Genomic DNA, 17755 nt, shown 5'->3' on the forward strand with positions numbered 1-17755 from the left:
CGCTGCGGGGCACGGCGCTCTGCCCGCTGCGGGGCACGGCCCTCTGCCCGCTGCGGGGCACGGCCCTCTGCCCGCTGCGGGGCACGGCGCTCTGCCCCCTGCGGGGCACGGCGCTCTGCCGGCTGCGGGGCACGGCGCTCTGCCTGCTGCGGGGCACGGCGCTCTGCTCCCTGCGGGGCAAATGTCTGACACCACAACCTCCAGAGTGGCTTCAGCTCGGGGCTCAGCCTGCCTGCTCTCGCTCTCAGCCTGGAGGAGGAGGTGGCAGGGGCAGGGAGTGAGTGAGCACATCCTGGGTGCAGCTGTGAGTGCCATCCCAGCTGACATCTCCCCAGCAGGAAGATGATTGGGGTATTTATAGCCTAATCTTGACAGCATGATTGCCAGCCAGCAAGCCACACTGCAGCAGCCTGCCTTGACTCAACACTGCCTGCTCTGGGGGCAGGGAAATGTTAACCCAGCAGCTGCTGCCAGCCACAGCCAACTCAGCTCCAGGCCAGGGCAGAGCAAAGAAGGGAAGCTGCCACCCTGGGAGCAGCTGGCACAGAGCACAGCTGCACCACAGGTGGAGTGGCTGCACCCCAGGCAGGAGCTCTGGATCAATCCTGCCAGCCTGAGAGATCCTCTGTCCAAGGGGGGAGCCAGTTCCTAAGCACAGCTGAGATGAGCCCTGGGACATCTCCTGCCATGCACTGAACACCAGGAACAGCTCTCTGAAAGCATTTCACAGAAGGCCTCAGGTGGGAAAGGACCTCAGAGAGGATCTACTGCACCCCCCTGCCATGGGCAGGGACCCCTCCCACCAGCTCAGTCTGCTCAGGGCCTCATCCAGCCTGGCCTTCAGCACCCCCAGGCAGGAGGCAGCCACAGCCTCCCTGGGCAGCCTGGGCCAGAGCCTCAGCAGCCTCACACTCAACAACTTCTGCCTCAGCTCCACTCTAACCCTGCTCTGCCTTAGCTCCAAACCCTTCCCCCTGGGCCTGCCTCAGACCTCCTCAGCCAAAGTTCCTCTGCAGCCTTCCTGCAGGATCCCTTCAGCTCCTGGCAGCAGCTCTGAGGAGCCCCTGGAGCCTTCTCCTCTGCAGGCTGCACAGCCCCAGCTCCCTCAGCCTGTGCTCCCAGCAGAGCTGCTCCAGCCCTGGCAGCATCTTTGTGGCCTCCTCTGGCCTCTCTCCAGCAGCTCTGTGTCCTTCTGCTGCTGGGGAGAGCAGAGCTGGAGGCAGGATTGGAGGGGAGGGCTGAGCAGAGCAGAGCCCAGGGGCAGAATCCCCTCTGCTGCCCTCTGCCCAGCCTGCTCTGGCTGCAGCCCAGCACACAGCTGCCTGAGGGCTGCAGGAGCTGCACTTCCTCCCTCACAGCTGGATCCTTCCTCAGTCTCTGGGGTGGTGCCATCCAGCAGCACACTTCAGAGGGTGGCTGCGAACTGTGTCCTCATCTGTGTCACAGCAGCCCCAAAGGAGCTTTCCAGCACGGGGCTCCATGGCATCTGCAGCTGCCCCAAGGGCAGAGTGAGCAGTAAGTCCCTGCAGGAACCTCTGATCTGGCACTGCAGGAGGTGCTGCAGCTGGAGCTGCACCCCAGCCTCCGCAGCTGCTCTGCCAGGCTCTGCTCAGCTGCTCCATCACTGCTGCTCCAGAGGGGTTCAGCTGCCAGGGACTGCTCCAGCAGCAAATGATCTCCTGCTCCCTGAGCTGCCACTTGACAGCAGGGGCTGGAACTGCCACAAACCAGATCAGATTCTGCTTTTCCTTATTTAAACTCAGCTTCTCATCACCCTCCAAGAGTAACAACAGCTTGGAGCTGCAGCTCACAGAATCCCAGCTTGAGGGGGGTGTCACAGAACCCCATCCAGGAGCTCTTAAAACAGCAGCACTGGGGGCAAAGGTCTGAATGTCTCACAGATGCAGTTTGGGTTCACACAGCCCCAGCAGGGTTAGGCTGGAAGGGAGCTCTGGAGCTCACCCACCCAAGCCCTGCTCCAGCAGGGCACCCCCAGCACCCTGCCCAGCAGCACAGTGCCCAGGGGGGGTTGGAAGCTCTCCACACCAGCAGACTCCACAACCTCTCTGGGCAGCCTGCTCCAGGCCTCCAGCAGCCTCACCCCAAACAACTTTCTCCTCCTGCTCAGCTCCAACCTCCTGCCTGACACTTTCTGCCCCTTGCTGCCCCTTGTGCTGTCCCTGGGCAGCACTCAGCAGAGCCTGGCCCCAGCCTCTTGCCCCCCACAGCTCCTTTAGCTCTTGCTGAGCATTGCTCAGCTGCCCTCTGGGGCTGCTCAGCCCCAGGGCTCTCAGCCTTTGCTGCTCCCAGAGCTGCTCCAGGCCCCTCAGCACATGGGGATATCCCAGGCAGTGATGCCAGTGAGGTTCCTCAGAAGGTCCCTGCCAAGCAGTGTGCTGCAGCCCCAGCCAGCTCCTCTGCACAGCTGCTGGAGCCTCCCTGGCCTGGCTGTGCTGTGCTCACACAGGGGAAGGCTGTCACCAAAGCAGCCCCCAGCAGGGACATGATCCTGGCTGGATGGCAGCCTGCTTGCTCATCACACTGCTTTCACAGGAGCCTCTCTCCCCTCACACCCACCCCCCCTGCCTCACCATCCCCTACCTGCACTGCAGGCTGGCTGGGGCACAGCACACTGCTGCTGGCTGCCTACCCAGCTACAGAGGCCTTGGAGCTTCTGCTGCAACAGCATCACATCAGGCAGGGAAATACTGACCCCCCCCTAGGACACCTCAGCAGCAGAGAGCAGGACTTGAGCAGCATCCTGAGCCACTCAGGGTGCTCCAGGCAACAGGGAGAAGTCATCAAGTGAAGCTACTTAAGCATAGAACCTCTGGAACACAGAGACTGGGGAAGAGGCACGGATCCAAAGCATGCTGAAAGCAATCCCAGCAGGCAGGATCTGAATCACACAACTGCTTTGCTGTCTAAGCTCACCCAGTCCAGCCTGCACCCAGACCCTGTCCCCAGGAGCCAGGCCCACCCTGTCCTGGGACACCTCCAGGGGTGGGGACTCCACCACCTCCCTGGGCAGCCTGGGCCAGGGCTTAAGAACCCTTTGAGGGATGAAGTTTCTTCCAGTGTCCAACTTAAACCTCCCCTGGGGCAGCTTGAGGCCATTGCCTCTTGTCCTGTCCCTGGGGAGCAGAGCCCAAGCCCCAGCTGGCTGCAGCCTCCTCTCAGGGAGCTGCAGAGAGCAAGGAGGTCTCCCTCAGCCTCCTCTGCTCCAGGCTCAACACCCCCAGCTCCCTCAGCTGCTCCTCCCCAGCCCTCTTCCCCAGACCCTTCCCCAGCTCTCTTGCCCTTCTCTGGCCCTGCTCCAGCTCCTCAATCTCCTTTCTGCAGTGAGGAGCCCAGAGCTGAACCCAGCACTCAAGCTGTGTCCTCCCCAGTGCCCAGCCCAGAGGCACAATCCCTGCCCTGCTCCTGCTGGCCAGCACTCAGAGCTTCTTCTCCTGCAGCTGAAGCTGAGATCTCAAACAGCAGGGAGCTGCCTGCAGTTCCACTGCTACTCAGCCCCCTCAGCACCACTGGCACAGAACCACCTGGGGATGTGGCAGTTAGCAGGGGAAGGAGTGCAGACCCCTGCCCAGCCCAGAGGCTGCTTCAGCAGGAGCAGGCACCCCAGAGGACATCTCACCCAGGCAGCAGGGAGCTTGCTTTTGGTGGCCTCTGCCCCCTTGGGAGAGGGTGAGGGAGGAAAGAAAGTGGAGCAGGGCTGCTGGCTGCTGCTTCCTTCATGGGAGCAACTCCTGCCTCCAAATGAACCTGCACCACTTGGAGCCTGAGCTACACTTGCTGCCCAGCCCCTGAGAAACCTGAGCCCCCCCAGCACAGGGAGGAGGCCCAGGAGCCACCACCCTGCTGCCATCCACTCCCTCATCTACATCCCTGGAGACCTTGAGCAACCTGAGCTGCTGGGAGGAGTCCCTGCTCAGGGCTGGGGGTGGAACTGGGTGATGCCTTCCAACCCAGACCAGGCCAGGATTCTGGGAGATAAAGGCCAGCAGCTGCTGCTGGAAAGCAGAAAGCTGCTTGGAGTGCAGGGGGAGGCCAGGACCAGGCTGTCACCAGGCAGGGCACCAACAGGGCTGGGGGATGCTGAACATCAGCAATGCCTGAAGAGCAGCCAGGGAGCCCCCAAGCAGCTGCTCCTGGCCCCACATGAAGACTGCTGCAGCAGAAGCAGCCCAGGCTGGAGAGCTGGCACTGAGGCAGTTCAGGGGGACACTGCTGTGCTGGAGTGCTGTGGCTGATGAGGCTGAAGGATGGGAGCCACCCAAAGGGACCTGAACAGGCTGAGGAGAACTTCAGGAGGCTCAATAAAGCCTAGTGAGGAAGAGACACTGAAGAGACCTCCTTGTGGCCTTCCAGGATCTGCAGGGGGCTCCAGGAAAGCTGGGGAGGGACTTTGGAGGGTGTGAGGGAGGGATAGGACTGGGGGGGATGGAGCAGAACTAGAAGTGGGGAGATTGAGATTGGCTGTGAGGAAGAAGTTGTTGCCCAGGAGGGTGGTGAGAGCCTGGCACAGGTTGCCCAGGGAGGTGGTGGAAGCCTCCTGCCTGGAGGTGTTTACAGCCAGGCTGGAGGTGGCTGTGAGCAACCTGCTGTGGTGTGAGGTGTCCCTGGCCATGGCAGGGGGTTGGAGCTGGCTGAGCCTTGAGGCCCCTTCCAGCCCTGACAGTTCTGGGATTCTCAGTGCAAGGTCCTGCACCTGGGTCAGGGCAATCCTCATTATCAACCCAGGCTGGGGGGGATGAGGCTGAGAGCAGCCCTGCAGGGAAGGCCCTGGGGGTGCTGGGGGGGAGGAGCTGGGCAGGAGCCAGCAATGGGCACTGGCAGCACAGCCTGGGGCTGCCCTTGGCCTCCTGTGCTGCCAGTGCCCATTGCCAGAGCTGTGAGAGAGGATCCTGCCCTCTGCTCTGCTCTGGGGAAACCTCCCCTGCAGGGCTGGGGCCAGCCATGGGACCCCCAGCACAAGAGAGACCTGGAGCTGCTGGAGAGGGGCCAGAGGAGGCCACAGAGATGATCAGAGGCTGCAGAACCTCCCCTGTGGGGCCAGGCTGGGAGAGCTGGGGCTGTGCAGCCTGGAGAGGAGAAGGCTGCAGGCAGACCTCAGAGCTGCAGTTCAGTATCTGCAGGGCAGCTGCAGGCAGCTGGGGAGGGACTGCTCAGAAGGGGCTGTGGGGATAGGAGCAGAGGCAATGGTTTGGAACTGGAGCAGGGCAGAGTTAGGTTGGACAGCAGGAGGAAGCTCTGCAGAGGGAGGCTGGGGAGACTCTGGCACAGGCTGCCCAGGGAGGTGGTGCAGGCTCCATCCCTGGAGCCATTGAAGCTCAGCCTGGCTGTGTCCCTGGGCAGCCTGCTCTGGCTGGAGCTGTCCCTGCTGCCTGCAGGGGGTGGGACAGGAGGCTCTTGGAGGCTCCCTCCCAGCCCAGGGCAGGCTGTGACCCTGCTTCCCAGAGCTCAGGCTCTCAGCTGCTGCTCTAAGTGTGTCAGCAGCTGCCCTGGGCAGCGGCAGGCAGGGAGCTGAAGCAGAAGGCAGCCCTGACTCCCAGCCTGCCTGCACAGGGCTCAGAGCAGCTTGGGTGGAAGCACAGAGCACAGACACCACGAGGGCTGCTGCAGCAGGCTGCCAAAGGCCTGAGCCCTGCTCTGTCTTAGCAGAAGCAGGGCAGGTGCTGAGGTGACAGCAGTGACCCTCTCCAAGGCTGCAGACAGAGGCTGCCACGCAGCAGCCTCAGGGCCAGGTCTCTTTTCACACTCCTTTGGGGAGTCTTAGCCTCTAAGCCCTGAGGTTATCGTTTGAAGAGCTTCCTTTGGATCCTTTTATGTGAGTAGGGATTAGGAACAAAGAAAGCATCTGCTGAGAGTGTGGCCAGGGGTGGAAAGATCTCCTCTGGCTAGCAGGGAGGACTCTTAACAAGAAAGGGGAGTCCTGGTTGAGCAGAAGAGAGGCAAGGGCACAGGATCCTGGAGAGGCTTGGGTTAGAAGGGACTCAGAGATTATCTGCTCCATGGGCAGGGACAGCTCTCAACCAGCCCAGGTTGCTCAGGGCCTCATCCAGCCTGGCCTTCAGCACCCCCAGGCAGGAGGCAGCGACAGCCTCCCTGGGCAGCCTGGGCCAGAGCCTCAGCAGCCTCACACTCAACAGCTTCTGCCTCAGCTCCACTCTAACCCTGCTCTGCCTCAGCTCCAAACCCTTCCCCCTGGGCCTGCCTCAGACCCCCTCAGAAAAGTTCCTCTGCAGCCTTCCTGCAGGATCCCTTCAGCTCCTGGCAGCAGCTCTGAGGAGCCCCTGGAGCCTTCTCCTCTGCAGGCTGCACAGCCCCAGCTCCCTCAGCCTGTGCTCCCAGCAGAGCTGCTCCAGCCCTGGCAGCATCTTTGTGGCCTCCTCTGGCCTCTCTCCAGCAGCTCTGTGTCCTTCTGCTGCTGGGGAGAGCAGAGCTGGAGGCAGGATTGGAGGGGAGGTCTGAGCAGAGCAGAGCCCAGGGGCAGAATCCCCTCTCTTCGCTGCAGGGAGGGGGAGGCAGCTCTCCTCCCATGGACTTGGAGCCTCAGGCAGAAGCTGCAGGCAGCAGCACCCAGGAGCTGCAGGCAGCAGCAGCAAGCAGGCTGTGAATCCACAGCCACAACAGAGGTGTGAGCAGGAGGAGCTCAGCACCAGGCACAGCCCCCAGGATGAGCCACACCAAGTGCACTGCAGCCAGGAGCAGGGGTGAGAAGTGGTGCTGCTGGGGGCAGGGCTCAGCAGCAGGCATGGCAAACAAGGCCAGGGAGCAGGGACTCCATTGCCTCACACATCCCCATCCTACCTGAGGCCCTCACACCCAGCACAGCTCAGCTCTCTGCAGCTGAGCCCAAAGACAGAGCCACACACTGGCAGAGCTGGAAGGGACCTCTGGAGACCACCCAGACCAAACCTCTGCCAGGGCAGGGCACACAGGGACACAGCCAGGTGGGGCTGGAAGCTCTCCAGAGGAGACTCCACAGCCTCTCTGGGCAGCCTGCTCCAGGGCTCTGCCACCCTCCCAGGGCAGAAGTTCCTCCTCATGTGGTCAATCTGTGCTCAGTGCCTCTCATCCTGTCCCTGGGGAGCACTGAGAAGAGTCTGGCCCCAGCCTCCTGACAGCCACCCCTTAGATATCTGCAAGCATTGATCAGATCCTCCCTCAGCCTCCCCTTCTCCAGGCTGCCCAGCCCCAGCTCTCAGCCTCTCCTCACACAATCCCATGGATTCCTCACCTCTGTAGCACAGAGTCCTGCATCCCCTGGGCTGCTCAGGCTGTGCCATGGGCTGAGGGATGTGTCAGCAAAAGCATTTCCCCCCCTAGACCCACAGATGTCCAGGGAGGTTCTCCTGTGCCTCTGCTCTGCCCTGGGGACACCACAGCTGCAGTGCTGGGTCCACTCCTGGGCTCCCCAGCTCCAGGGAGACAGAGACCTGCTGGAGAGAGTCCAGGGGAGGCTGTGAGGATGATGAAGAGCCTGGAACATCTGTGTGAGGGGGAAAGGTCAGAGCCCTGGGGCTGGTTAGCCTGGACAGGGGAAGGCTGGGGGGGGATCTGATCAATGTCTATCAATGTGTGAGGGGTGGGAGCAGGATGGAGGGGCCTGGCTCTGGTCAGTGGTGCCCAGTGACAGCACAAGGGGCAACAGGTACAAGCTGGAAACCAGGAGGTTCCACCTCAACAGGAGGAGAAGCTTCTTTGGTGTGAGGGTGGCAGAGCCCTGGAGCAGGCTGCCCAGGGGGGTTGTGGAATCTCCTGGTGTGGAGACTTCCAAGCCCCAGCTGGCTGTGCCCTGCCCTGGGTGCCCCTGCTCTGGCAGGGGGTTGGACTCCATCTGCAGAGGTCCCTTCCACCCCCTCCCATCCTATGAACAGGACACAAGTGTCTCAGGAGGTGAAACAAGGAGGTGTCTTAAGGTCAGCCACAAGACCTCTGCCTTGCTCCTGGTAACCACAGACTGAGAGCCCCAAAGGCTCAGACAGAGCACTTGAGGGGAGCAGCTGAGTGGCAGCCTCCAGCTCTGGGGAAGCTGCTGTCAGAGGGCAGCAGCAGAGCAGCAGCAGCTCCACGTGCTGAGGAGCAGCCTGCTGCACACCCACCCTGCCTGCACAGCCTGCAGCCCCTGCCAGGCACATCTCACAGCCCTTGGAACCCTTCCTGCCTCCTCAGGAGCCCCTCACATGGGCAGCAGCTCTGCCACCAGCCTCAGACTGCTGCACAGGGAGGCTGCACAGGGAGGGAGGGAGAGGTTGAACCAATGGGCTAAGGTCAGCTGCAGGCTGTGCAACAGGGCCAAGGGCTGAGCCCTGCCCTTGGGTCACAACCACCCCAGGAAGGCTCCAGGCTGGGGGCAGAGTGGCTGCAAAGTGCCCAGCAGAGAAGGCCCTGGGGGTGCTGGGGGCCAGCAGCTGGAGAGGAGCCAGGGGGTGCCCAGGGGGGCAAGAAGGGCAGCAGCAGCCTGGGCTGGAGCAGCAGTGGGGTGGCAGCAGGAGCAGGGCAGGGATTGTGCCTCTGGGCTGGGCACTGGGCAGGCCACAGCTTGAGTGCTGGGTTCAGCTCTGGGCTCTCACTGCAGGAAGGAGATTGAGGAGCTGGAGCAGGGCCAGAGAAGGGCAAGAGAGCTGGGGAAGGGTCTGGGGAAGAGGGCTGGGGAGGAGCAGCTGAGGGAGCTGGGGGTGTTGAGCCTGGAGAAGAGGAGGCTGAGGGAGACCTCCTTGCTCTCTGCAGCTCCCTGAGAGGAGGCTGCAGCCAGCTGGGGCTTGGGCTCTGCTCCCTAGGCTCAGGGGATAGGAACAGAGGCAATGGCCTGAAGCTGTGCCAGGGGAGGCTGAGGTTGGAGAGGAGGCCAAATGTCTTTGGTGCCAGAGTGGTCAGGGCCTGGCAAAGGCTGCCCAGGGAGGTGGTGGAGTCTCCATGGCTGGAGGGGTTCCAGAGCCCTGTGGCCATGGCAGCTGGGGCCAGGGTGGGGTTGGGTTGCTGCTGGGACTGCGTGCTCTGGAAGGACTCTTCCAAGCCAAACAGTTCCATGAGTCTCTAAGTCACTCTTGGCCTGCAGAAGAGAGTGGACTAACAGCTCTGCTAAACTACTTGACCATCCCAGCACTGAAGTCCCAGGCAAGCTGAGGCCCTGCAGTGCTGCAGGCTAATAGCAGTGAAGCAGTTGGACACCAAGCCCAGCAAGCCCCAGCCCTCAGGCACTCTGCTAACAAGCTTAGAGAGGATTTGCCCAGAGGCAGCCCTCCTGTGTTAGCAGCCATGGACTGAGAGGCCTCTGCTGCTGGCCTTACCCTGCCCATGCAGGCAGCAGCAGTGGGCAGGGGCTGGCACAGAGCACAGGCTGCCAGGGCCTTCATAACCTGTACTGGGGGCCTGCCCTCCAAGGAGGACTTGGAGGGGCTGGAGCAGGGCCAGAGAACAGCAACCAAGCTGGGGAAGGGTCTGGAGACCAGGGCTGGGAGAGCAGCTGGGGGTGTTCAGGCTGCAGGAGCAGCTCTGTTGCCCTTCTCTGGACCTGCTCCAGCCCTCTACATCCTTCTGGGAGTGAAGAGCCCAAATCTGTCCCCAGGACTCACCACTGCCCAGCACCAAGGCACAGTCCCTGCCCTGCTCCTGCTGCCACCCCCACTGCTGCTCCAGCCCAGGCTGCTGCTGCCCTTCTAGCGCCCCTGGGCACCCCCTGGCTCCTCTCCAGCTGCTGGCACCCAGCACCCCCAGGGCCTTCTCTGCTGGGCACTTTGCAGCCACTCTGCCCCCAGCCTGGAGCCTTCCTGGGGTGGTTGTGACCCAAGGGCAGGACCCAGCCCTTGGCCCTGTTGAACCTCATCCCCTTGGCCTCAGCCATGGCTGCAGCCTGGCCAGGGCCCTCTGCACAGCCTCCTGCCCTGCAGCACATCAGCTCTGCCACCCAGCTTGGTGCCATCTGCAGACTGCCTGAGGCTGCTTTTGATCTCCTTGTCCACACCATTGACAAAACTACTGCAGAGAAGTGGCCTTGGTTAGATTAGCTTCCTGCAGCACCAGCAGGAGAATGGAATAGAATTCACCAGGTTGGAAGAGACCTCAGAGATCACCAAGTCCAACCTTTCCCCCAGCACCATCTGATCAACTCAACCATGGCACCAAGGGCCTCAGCCAGGCTCTTCCTGAACACCTCCAGGGATGGGGACTCCACCACCTCCCTGGGCAGCACATCCCAGTGGCCAATTCCTATTTCTGGGAAGAACTTCTTCCTAACATCCAACCTAAACCTCTCCTGGCACAGCTTGAGACTGTGTCCTCTTGTTCTGCTGCTGGCTGCCTGGGAGCAGAGCCCAACCCCCACCTGGCTACAACCTCCCTGCAGGGAGTTGCAGAGAGCAAGAAGGTCTCCCCTGAGCCTCCTCTTCTCCAGGCTAAGCAACCCCAGCTCCCTCAGCCTCTCCTCACAGGGCTGTGCCCCAGACCCCTCCCCAGCTTTGTTGCCCTTCTCTGGACACCTTCAAGTCTCTCAATGTCCTTCTTGAGCTGAGGAACCCAGAGCTGGACACAGGACTCAAGGGGTGGCCTCAGCAGTGCTGAGCACAGGGCACAAGGACTTCCCTGCTCCTGCTGCCCACACTCTTCCTGCTGCAGGCCAGGATGCCCTTGGCCTTCTTGGCCCCCTGGGCACACTGCTGGCTCCTGTTCAGCTGCTGTCCACCAGCACCCCCAGGTCCCTCTCTGCCTGGCTGCTCTCAGCCACTCTGACCCCAGCCTGCAGCACTGCCCTGATGTCCCCTGTGGAAACCTTGCACTCTGGAGAGAGAGCTCCCAGCACTGCACTCCTGCAGTGGCACAGTGAGGCACTCCACAGAAGAGTTTCTCCAAAGGTTTCCAGCTTGTAGCCAACTCAAAAGGCTTGAACCAAGCTCTGGGCTCAGCACTGCCTGGCACCAGCTCCAGAGAGACTCAAACCTTGGCAGCACTTGCTGCAGTCTGGGTCTGGCCACAAACTGACCCTGCCCCAGGCTTGTCCTTCCTTGCAGTTCCTGAAGGCTGTGCTGGGCTGTGCTGAGCTGGGCTTGGCTGTGCTGTGCTGGGCTGTGCTGAGCTGGGCTTGGCTTTGTTTCCCCTCTAAACAACTAAACCACCTCTGAAAATCCTGACATTTCAGAACAAGAGGACACAGTCTCAAGCTGTGCCAGGGAGGTTCAGGCTGGAGGGAAGAAGAAAGTTCTTCCCAGCAAGAGAGATTGGCCACTGGGATGTGCTGCCCAGGGAGGTGGTGGAGTCCCCATCCCTGGAGGTGTTCCAGAGGGGATTGGATGTGGCACTTGGAGCCATGGGTTAGCTGTCAGGAGGTGCTGGGTGACAGCTTGGACCTGATGGCCTCTGAGGTCCTTTCCAACCTGATTGATTCTGTGACCTTCTGCTTTGATTTTTCCCTGGGAAGCTGCAGAAAGGTCTCAGAGACAAAAAAAAACTGAAAAGGGAACTAAACCTTTGCTGCTGCAGCACCCTCAGGAGGCTGCAGCCACAGTGGAGTCCCCCCCAGGGGGCAGCAGCCCTGGGGAGGCTGGGGAGCAGGGCTGCTGAGTGGTACTCACTGCCATCACCAGCTCAAAGGGGTACTTGTAGACTCGAACTGGGGACTGGTACTTCTGCACCATGGTCACCACCTGGAGCAGGGAGAGACAAAGACAGAGAGGAACAGTTCAGAGCCCTGCCACACACCAACCCCAGGCAGTGCTGCAGGCTGGGGTCAGAGTGGCTGAGAGCAGCCAGGCAGACAGGGAGCTGGGGGTGCTGATTGACAGCAGCTGAACAGGAGCCAGCAGTGTGCCCAGGGGGCCAAGAAGGCCAAGGGCATCCTGGCCTGCAGCAGGAAGAGTGTGGCCAGCAGGAGCAGGGAAGTCCTTGTGCCCTGTGCTCAGCACTGCTCAGGCCACCCCTTGAGTCCTGTGTCCAGCTCTGGGCTCCTCAGCTCAAGAAGGACATTGAGAGACTTGGAGGTGTCCAGAGAAGGGCAACAAAGCTGGGGAGGGGTCTGGGGCACAGCCCTGTGAGGAGAGGCTGAGGGAGCTGGGGTTGCTTAGCCTGGAGAAGAGGAGGCTCAGGGGAGACCTTCTTGCTCTCTGCAACTCCCTGCAGGGAGGTTGGAGCCAGGTGGGGGTTGGGCTCTGCTCCCAGGCAGCCAGCAGCAGAACAAGGGGACACAGTCTCAAGCTGTGCCAGGGGAGGTTCAGGCTGGAGGTGAGGAGAAAGTTCTTCCCAGAGAGAGAGAGGAATTGGCCCCTGGGATGTGCTGCCCAGGGAGGTGGTGGAGTCCCCATCCCTGGAGGTGTTCAGGAGGGGATTGGATGTGGCACTGGGAGCCATGGGTTAGCTGTCAGGAGGTGCTGGGTGACAGCTTGGACTTGGTGACCTCTGAGGTCTGTTCCAACCTGATTGATTCTGAGACTCTCTGAACACTGAAGGCATTCCAGCCCCCTGCACAAGCAGCCTAAAAACCCCAGAGAGAGCAGAGCAGGCAGGGGTAGGTGGAGTGTGGCCAAGGGGCAGGGCTGGGCACTAAATGAGTGCCAGATGCCCTCTGGGAGCCCTCTGCTTCCCAGGGGGAAGAGAAGGGCAGAGAGACTCATGGGGTGGGAAGGGAAGTGAACCAGCTGGGCTGGGAAGAAGAACAATGCCAGGGGACAGAGACAGAGACACAAACCCATACAGAGCCCAAGCCCTGAGGGCACCACTGGCACCACTGATGCTGGGGGCAGGCACTGGGCAAGTCCCAGAAGGGATCCAGCACCAGATGGGAAGCAGACTCAGGAGCTCCTGGGCTGGGCTCAAAGGCAGAGCATTCAGAGCCCTCCTGGGACACTGATCTCTGAAGAAGAGGCTTGGCCCTGGGGATCCCTCAGCTCTCTCCTGAGGATGCCCTCCACAGGCTGCAGTCCCTGGGTGGGCAGCTGAGGGTCCCTGTGCTGTCTGCTCCTCCCCACAGCTGCCACCTCCTGCCCCCCAAGGTGTGGCACAAGCTGTGGCAGTGCCCTTGGTGTGCCAGGAGCAAGTCTCAGGCAGAGCCCTTCTGCCCCCCAGGCCTTGGCAGGAGCTCTGCCCCTCAGCTCCTCCCTGCCAGCAGCAGCCCCTGGCTGTGCCAAGCTGCCCTGAGCTGCAGGAGCCTCAGTGAGCAGGGCCTGAGCTGGGCAGGGACAGCCCTGAGCAGATCAGCTCTGCTCTAGCTCCAAGCATGATGAGCATCTTGCCCAGCATCACTTAGCAAGTCGGGGCAGAAGCCCAGGCAGGTCTCTGCAGTCCCAGCAGTGCAGCACCCAGCACATGGTGCTGTCCTTTCCCCCTTCCCAGCAGGGCTGCAGCAAATTCAGCCTGGGGCTCCAACATCACTGACAGCCCAGAGGCAAAGCCAGACTCAGCTGTACCCTGCAGAAGCAGCCTGCCCCAGCAGCCCTGCACAGCTGCAGTGGTGCCTCCTGCCCTGAGCCCCCCTTCCCTGCACCACATCTGCAACCACCAGGCAAAACCAAGCCCTGCTGAAAGCTTCCACAGCTGCCTGCACCACAGAACTGGCTTGGGTTGGCAAAGCCCTCCAAGATCATCTCTAACTCCACCAAGGCTGGGGCTGAGCCCTGGCCCTCAGCACCACAGCTCTGCCTCTGGGAAACCCCTCCAGGGCTGGGCACTCAGCCACCCCCCTGGCAGCCTGGGGCAGGCTTGGGGAACCCTTGCAGCAAAGTTGTTTCTTCTCATCTCCAACCTGAACCTCCCCTGGGGCAGCTTGAGGCCATCTCCTCCTGTCCTGTCCCTGGTTCCTTGGGAGCAGAGCCCAAGCCCCAGCTGGCTGCAGCCTCCTCTCAGGGAGCTGCAGAGAGCAGTGAGCTCTCCCTCAGCCTCCTCTGCTCCAGGCTCAACACCCCCAGCTCCCTCAGCTGCTCCTCCCCAGACCTTTCAAACTTCTTTCTTTCCACAGAGGGGGAACTAAGGGCAAGCTGTGCCAGGCTGCAGCTTGTGCTGCTGTGAAGCTGCCCCTGGCACACCCTCCAGGCTGGCCACACAGAGCAGGGCAGTGGCAGCATGGCTCAGACTGCTCCCAGCTGCTGCCAGTGACCTCTGCAGCCCAGCCCCAGCCCTCTCAGTGGCACAGGAGGTGACAAACGACTCCTCACATCAAGCAGCAGCCACACAGCTGGCTGGAAGCACTCAGGAGGGCTCTGAACCACCTTTGATGGTGGTTTAAATGCTTCTGGACACCAAGCAGCTCTGAGCTGGATTAAGCCAGGGAAGGAAGGGGCCAGGAGGCAGCATGGTTAAAGAGCAGGGGCTGATGCTAAGCTAGCAACCACATCCCACTGCTGGATGCCTGCTGCCTGCTTCCAGCTGAAGGCAGGCAGTGCAAACAGCCCCCTGCTCAGCATGACAGCTCTCCCAGCCACCTCTCACTGTTCTCATCAGCATTCCTCCCTCACACTCCCTTCTTAACCCTCAAGCATGCATTTCCAGGAGCACATCAACCAGGGGGGAGGAAAGAGTTATCAGGGCTGCTTTGTGCAGCTCCTTTTCTTTAAATCCCCCCATGGATACCCTCTGTGAGCACCAGCAGCACCCCCTGGCTGGCCTGCTGGCTGGAGATGCTGTGCTGACTGCACCCCACCCAGATTCCATCAGGGAGCAGACACAGCCCTGGACAGCAGCCCTCAGCTCAGCTCAGCACTCAGCTCAGCCCAGCCCAGCCCTCAGCACCCAGTGCCCAGCCCAGCCCCCAGCCCAGCCCCCAGCCCTCAATGCTCAGCCCTCAGCCCAGACCTCAGCACCCAGCCCTGCCTCCAAGCCCAGCCCTTAGCGCTGCGCCAAGCCCCAAGCGCCCAGCCCTCAGCCCAGCCCTCAGCTCAGCACCCAGCCCAGCCCTCAGCACCCAGCCCTCAGCGCCCAGCCCTCAGCTCAGCGCCCAGCCCAGCCCAGACCTCAGCACCCAGCCCTGCCTCCAGCCCAGCCCTTAGCGCTGCGCCAAGCCCCAAGCGCCCAGCCCTCAGCCCAGCCCTCAACCCCCAGCCCTCAGCTCAGCTCAGCCCCCAGCCCAGCCCTCAGCACCCAGCCCTCAGCTCAGCGCCCAGCGCAGCCCTCAGCGCCCAGCCCGCAAAGCCTGCCCTCAGCCCAGCCCAGCCCTCAGCCCGGCCCAGACCCCAGAGCCCACCCTCAGCCCAGCCCAGCTCAGGCGAGGGCCCAGCCCAGCCCCCAGCACCCAGCCCTCAGCCCCCCACCCTCAGCCCAGCCCTCAGTGCTCCACCCAGCCCTCAGCCCAGTCCAGCCCCCAGCCCTCAGCCCAGTCCAGCCCCCAGCCCTCAGCCCAGTCCAGCCCCCAGCCCAGTCCAGCCCCCAGCCCTCAGCCCAGTCCAGCCCCCAGCCCAGCCCTTAGCACCCCGCCCTCAGCACCCAGCCCTCAGCTCATCCCAGCCCTCAGCACCCAGCCCTCAGCTCAGCCCAGCCCTCAGCACCCAGCCCTCAGCTCAGCCCAGCCCTCAGCACCCCGCCCTCAGCACCCAGCCCTCAGCTCATCCCAGCCCTCAGCACCCAGCCCTCAGCTCAGCCCAGCCCTTAGCACCCCGCCCTCAGCACCCAGCCCTCAGCTCATCCCAGCCCTCAGCACAGCCCAGCCCTCAGCACCCAGCCCTCAGCTCAGCCCAGCCCTCAGCACCCCGCCCTCAGCTCATCCCAGCCCTCAGCACCCAGCCCTCAGCACCCCGCCCTCAGCGCCCAGCCCAGCTCCCAGCACCCAGCCCTCAGTGCCCAGCCCAGCCCACCCTTCAGCGCTCAGCTCTCAGCCCAGCCCTCAGCCCAGCCCCAAGCAACCAGCCCTGCCCTCAGCCCAGCTCAGCCCTCAGCACCCTGCCCTCAGCCCAGCTCAGCCCTCAGCACCCTGCCCCCAGCCCAGCCCCAGCGCTCAGCACTGACATTTTAAGCCCAAGAAGGGAGGTGAAGGCAAGCGAAACATAGATTCCAAGATGGGTTGGGTTGGAAGGCAACTTCAAGACCATCCAGCTCCACCCCCCCTGCCCTGGGCAGGGACCCATCCCCTCAGCACAGGCTGCTCAGGGCCTCATCCAGCCTGGTCCAGAACACCTCCAGGCAGGAGGCAGCCACAGCCTCCCTGGGCAGCCTGGGCCAGAGTCTCCCCAGCCTCACTGCAAAGGATTTCTTCCTCCTCTCCACTCTCAGTCTCCTCTCTCCCAGCTCAAAGCCATTGGCCCTGGGCCTGGCACTCCCAGCCCTTGGCCCAAGTCCCTCCCCAGCTCTCCTGGAGCCCTTCAGGTACTGGAAGCTGCTCTGAGGTCTGCCTGCAGCCTTCTCTTCTCCAGGCTGCACAGCCCCAGCTCTCCCAGCCTGGCCCCACAGGGGAGGTTCTGCAGCCTCTGAGCATCTCTGTGGCCTCCTCTGGAGCCTCTCTCCAGCAGCTCCAGGTCCTTCCTGTGCTGGGGGCTCAGAGCTGGAGGCAGTGCTGCAGGTGGGGGCTGAGCAGAGCAGAGCAGAGGGGCAGAATCCCCTCCCTGTGCTGCTGCTCTCCCTGCTCTGGCTGCAGCTCAGCACTCAGCTGGCTCTGGGCTGCCAGGGACCACTGCTGGCTCCTGGGGACTTTGTCACCAGCTGACAGCCCCAAGGCCTTCTCCTCAGGGCTGCTCTCAGCCTCTCCTCACCCAGCCTGGGTTTGTGCTTGGGTAAGTTCTCCCTGAGAGACAGCTGCAAAACAGCCTCTGACAGCCAAAGCTCAGCAAGGGAGAGGGGAAAGAGCCTTGACAAAGCTTTGAGTACCTGAGGAGGGGCAATGCTAGCAGCAGGACCTCACACTCAGCCACCACCAGGGATCACCTTGCTCAAGGGGCAACACTCAGGACTTGCTGAACCTCTTAGAGCCATACTGCTACTAAGAGGCAGCCTGTGCAGAAGGGAGCACAGAGAGCATCCAACCCCCAGGGGAGGGAGCAGAGCAGGGCCAGGCAGGCAGCTATCAGGTATCAGGCAGCCGAGCCCGGAGGCACAGGGCACCTTGTAATGCAATGCTGGGGCAGGACCATGCCAAGAGCCAGAGCCAGGCTCTGCTGAACCCTGCCCAGGAGGCTCCCACAGCAGAAGCCTCAGCACAGGGATCCAGCTGCTTCTCACTCCCTGTTCTGACCTCACCTGCTGGACCAGGAAGCCCTGCAGCTCTGCAGGAGGAGGGCAGGGAGCTCCAGAGGAGGAAGGCTGAGTGAGACCAGCCAAGCTGGATGGATCTCAGAGGCTTCTTCCAACCTCCACAGAAGGAGAAGTCTCAGGAAGAGTGTGGCCAGCAGGAGCAGGGAGCTCATCCTGCCCTGTGCTCAGCACTGCTCAGGCCACAGCTTGAGTCCTGTGTCCAGCTCTGGGCTCCTCAGGTCAAGAAGGACATTGAGAGACTTGAAGGTGTCCAGAGAAGGGCAACAAAGCTGGGGAGGGGTCTGGGGCACAGCCCTGTGAGGAGAGGCTGAGGGAGCTGGGGTTGCTTAGCCTGGAGAAGAGGAGGCTCAGGGGAGACCTTCTTGCTCTCTGCAGCTCCCTGAAGGGAGGTTGGAGCCAGCTGGGGGTTGGGCTCTGCTCCCAGGCAGCCAGCAGCAGAACAAGAGGACACAGTCTCAAGCTGTACCAGGGGAGGTTTAGGCTGGAGGGGAGGAGAAAGTTCTTCCCAGCAAGAGAGATTGGCCATTGGGCTGTGCTGCCCAGGGAGGTGGTGGAGTCCCCATCCCTGGAGGTGTTCCAGAGGGGACTG

At 62.3% G+C, this 17755-nt stretch overlaps 1 protein-coding gene across 4 annotated transcripts in view; it reads right to left on the reverse strand.

The window, feature by feature from the left end:
- SEC14L5 (SEC14 like lipid binding 5) overlaps positions 1–17755 on the reverse strand; it is a 64727-nt gene that overhangs the window by 39747 nt on the left and 7225 nt on the right. For 3 of the 4 annotated variants that reach the window (XM_068147278.1, XM_068147276.1, XM_068147277.1), the window contains one exon: positions 11574–11645. The exons of the other annotated variant lie outside the window; for it this stretch is intronic. In XM_068147278.1, the coding sequence (XP_068003379.1) occupies positions 11574–11636 (63 nt within the window). In that variant the 5' untranslated portion in view covers positions 11637–11645. The remainder of the gene's footprint in view (positions 1–11573; positions 11646–17755) is intronic. 4 annotated transcript variants of the gene reach the window in all.

Source organism: Melanerpes formicivorus, unplaced genomic scaffold, assembly GCF_026170545.1.
Source record: "Melanerpes formicivorus ecotype bairdi unplaced genomic scaffold, bMelFor1.0.p_v2 SCAF_14, whole genome shotgun sequence".
NCBI lineage: Eukaryota > Metazoa > Chordata > Aves > Piciformes > Picidae > Melanerpes > Melanerpes formicivorus.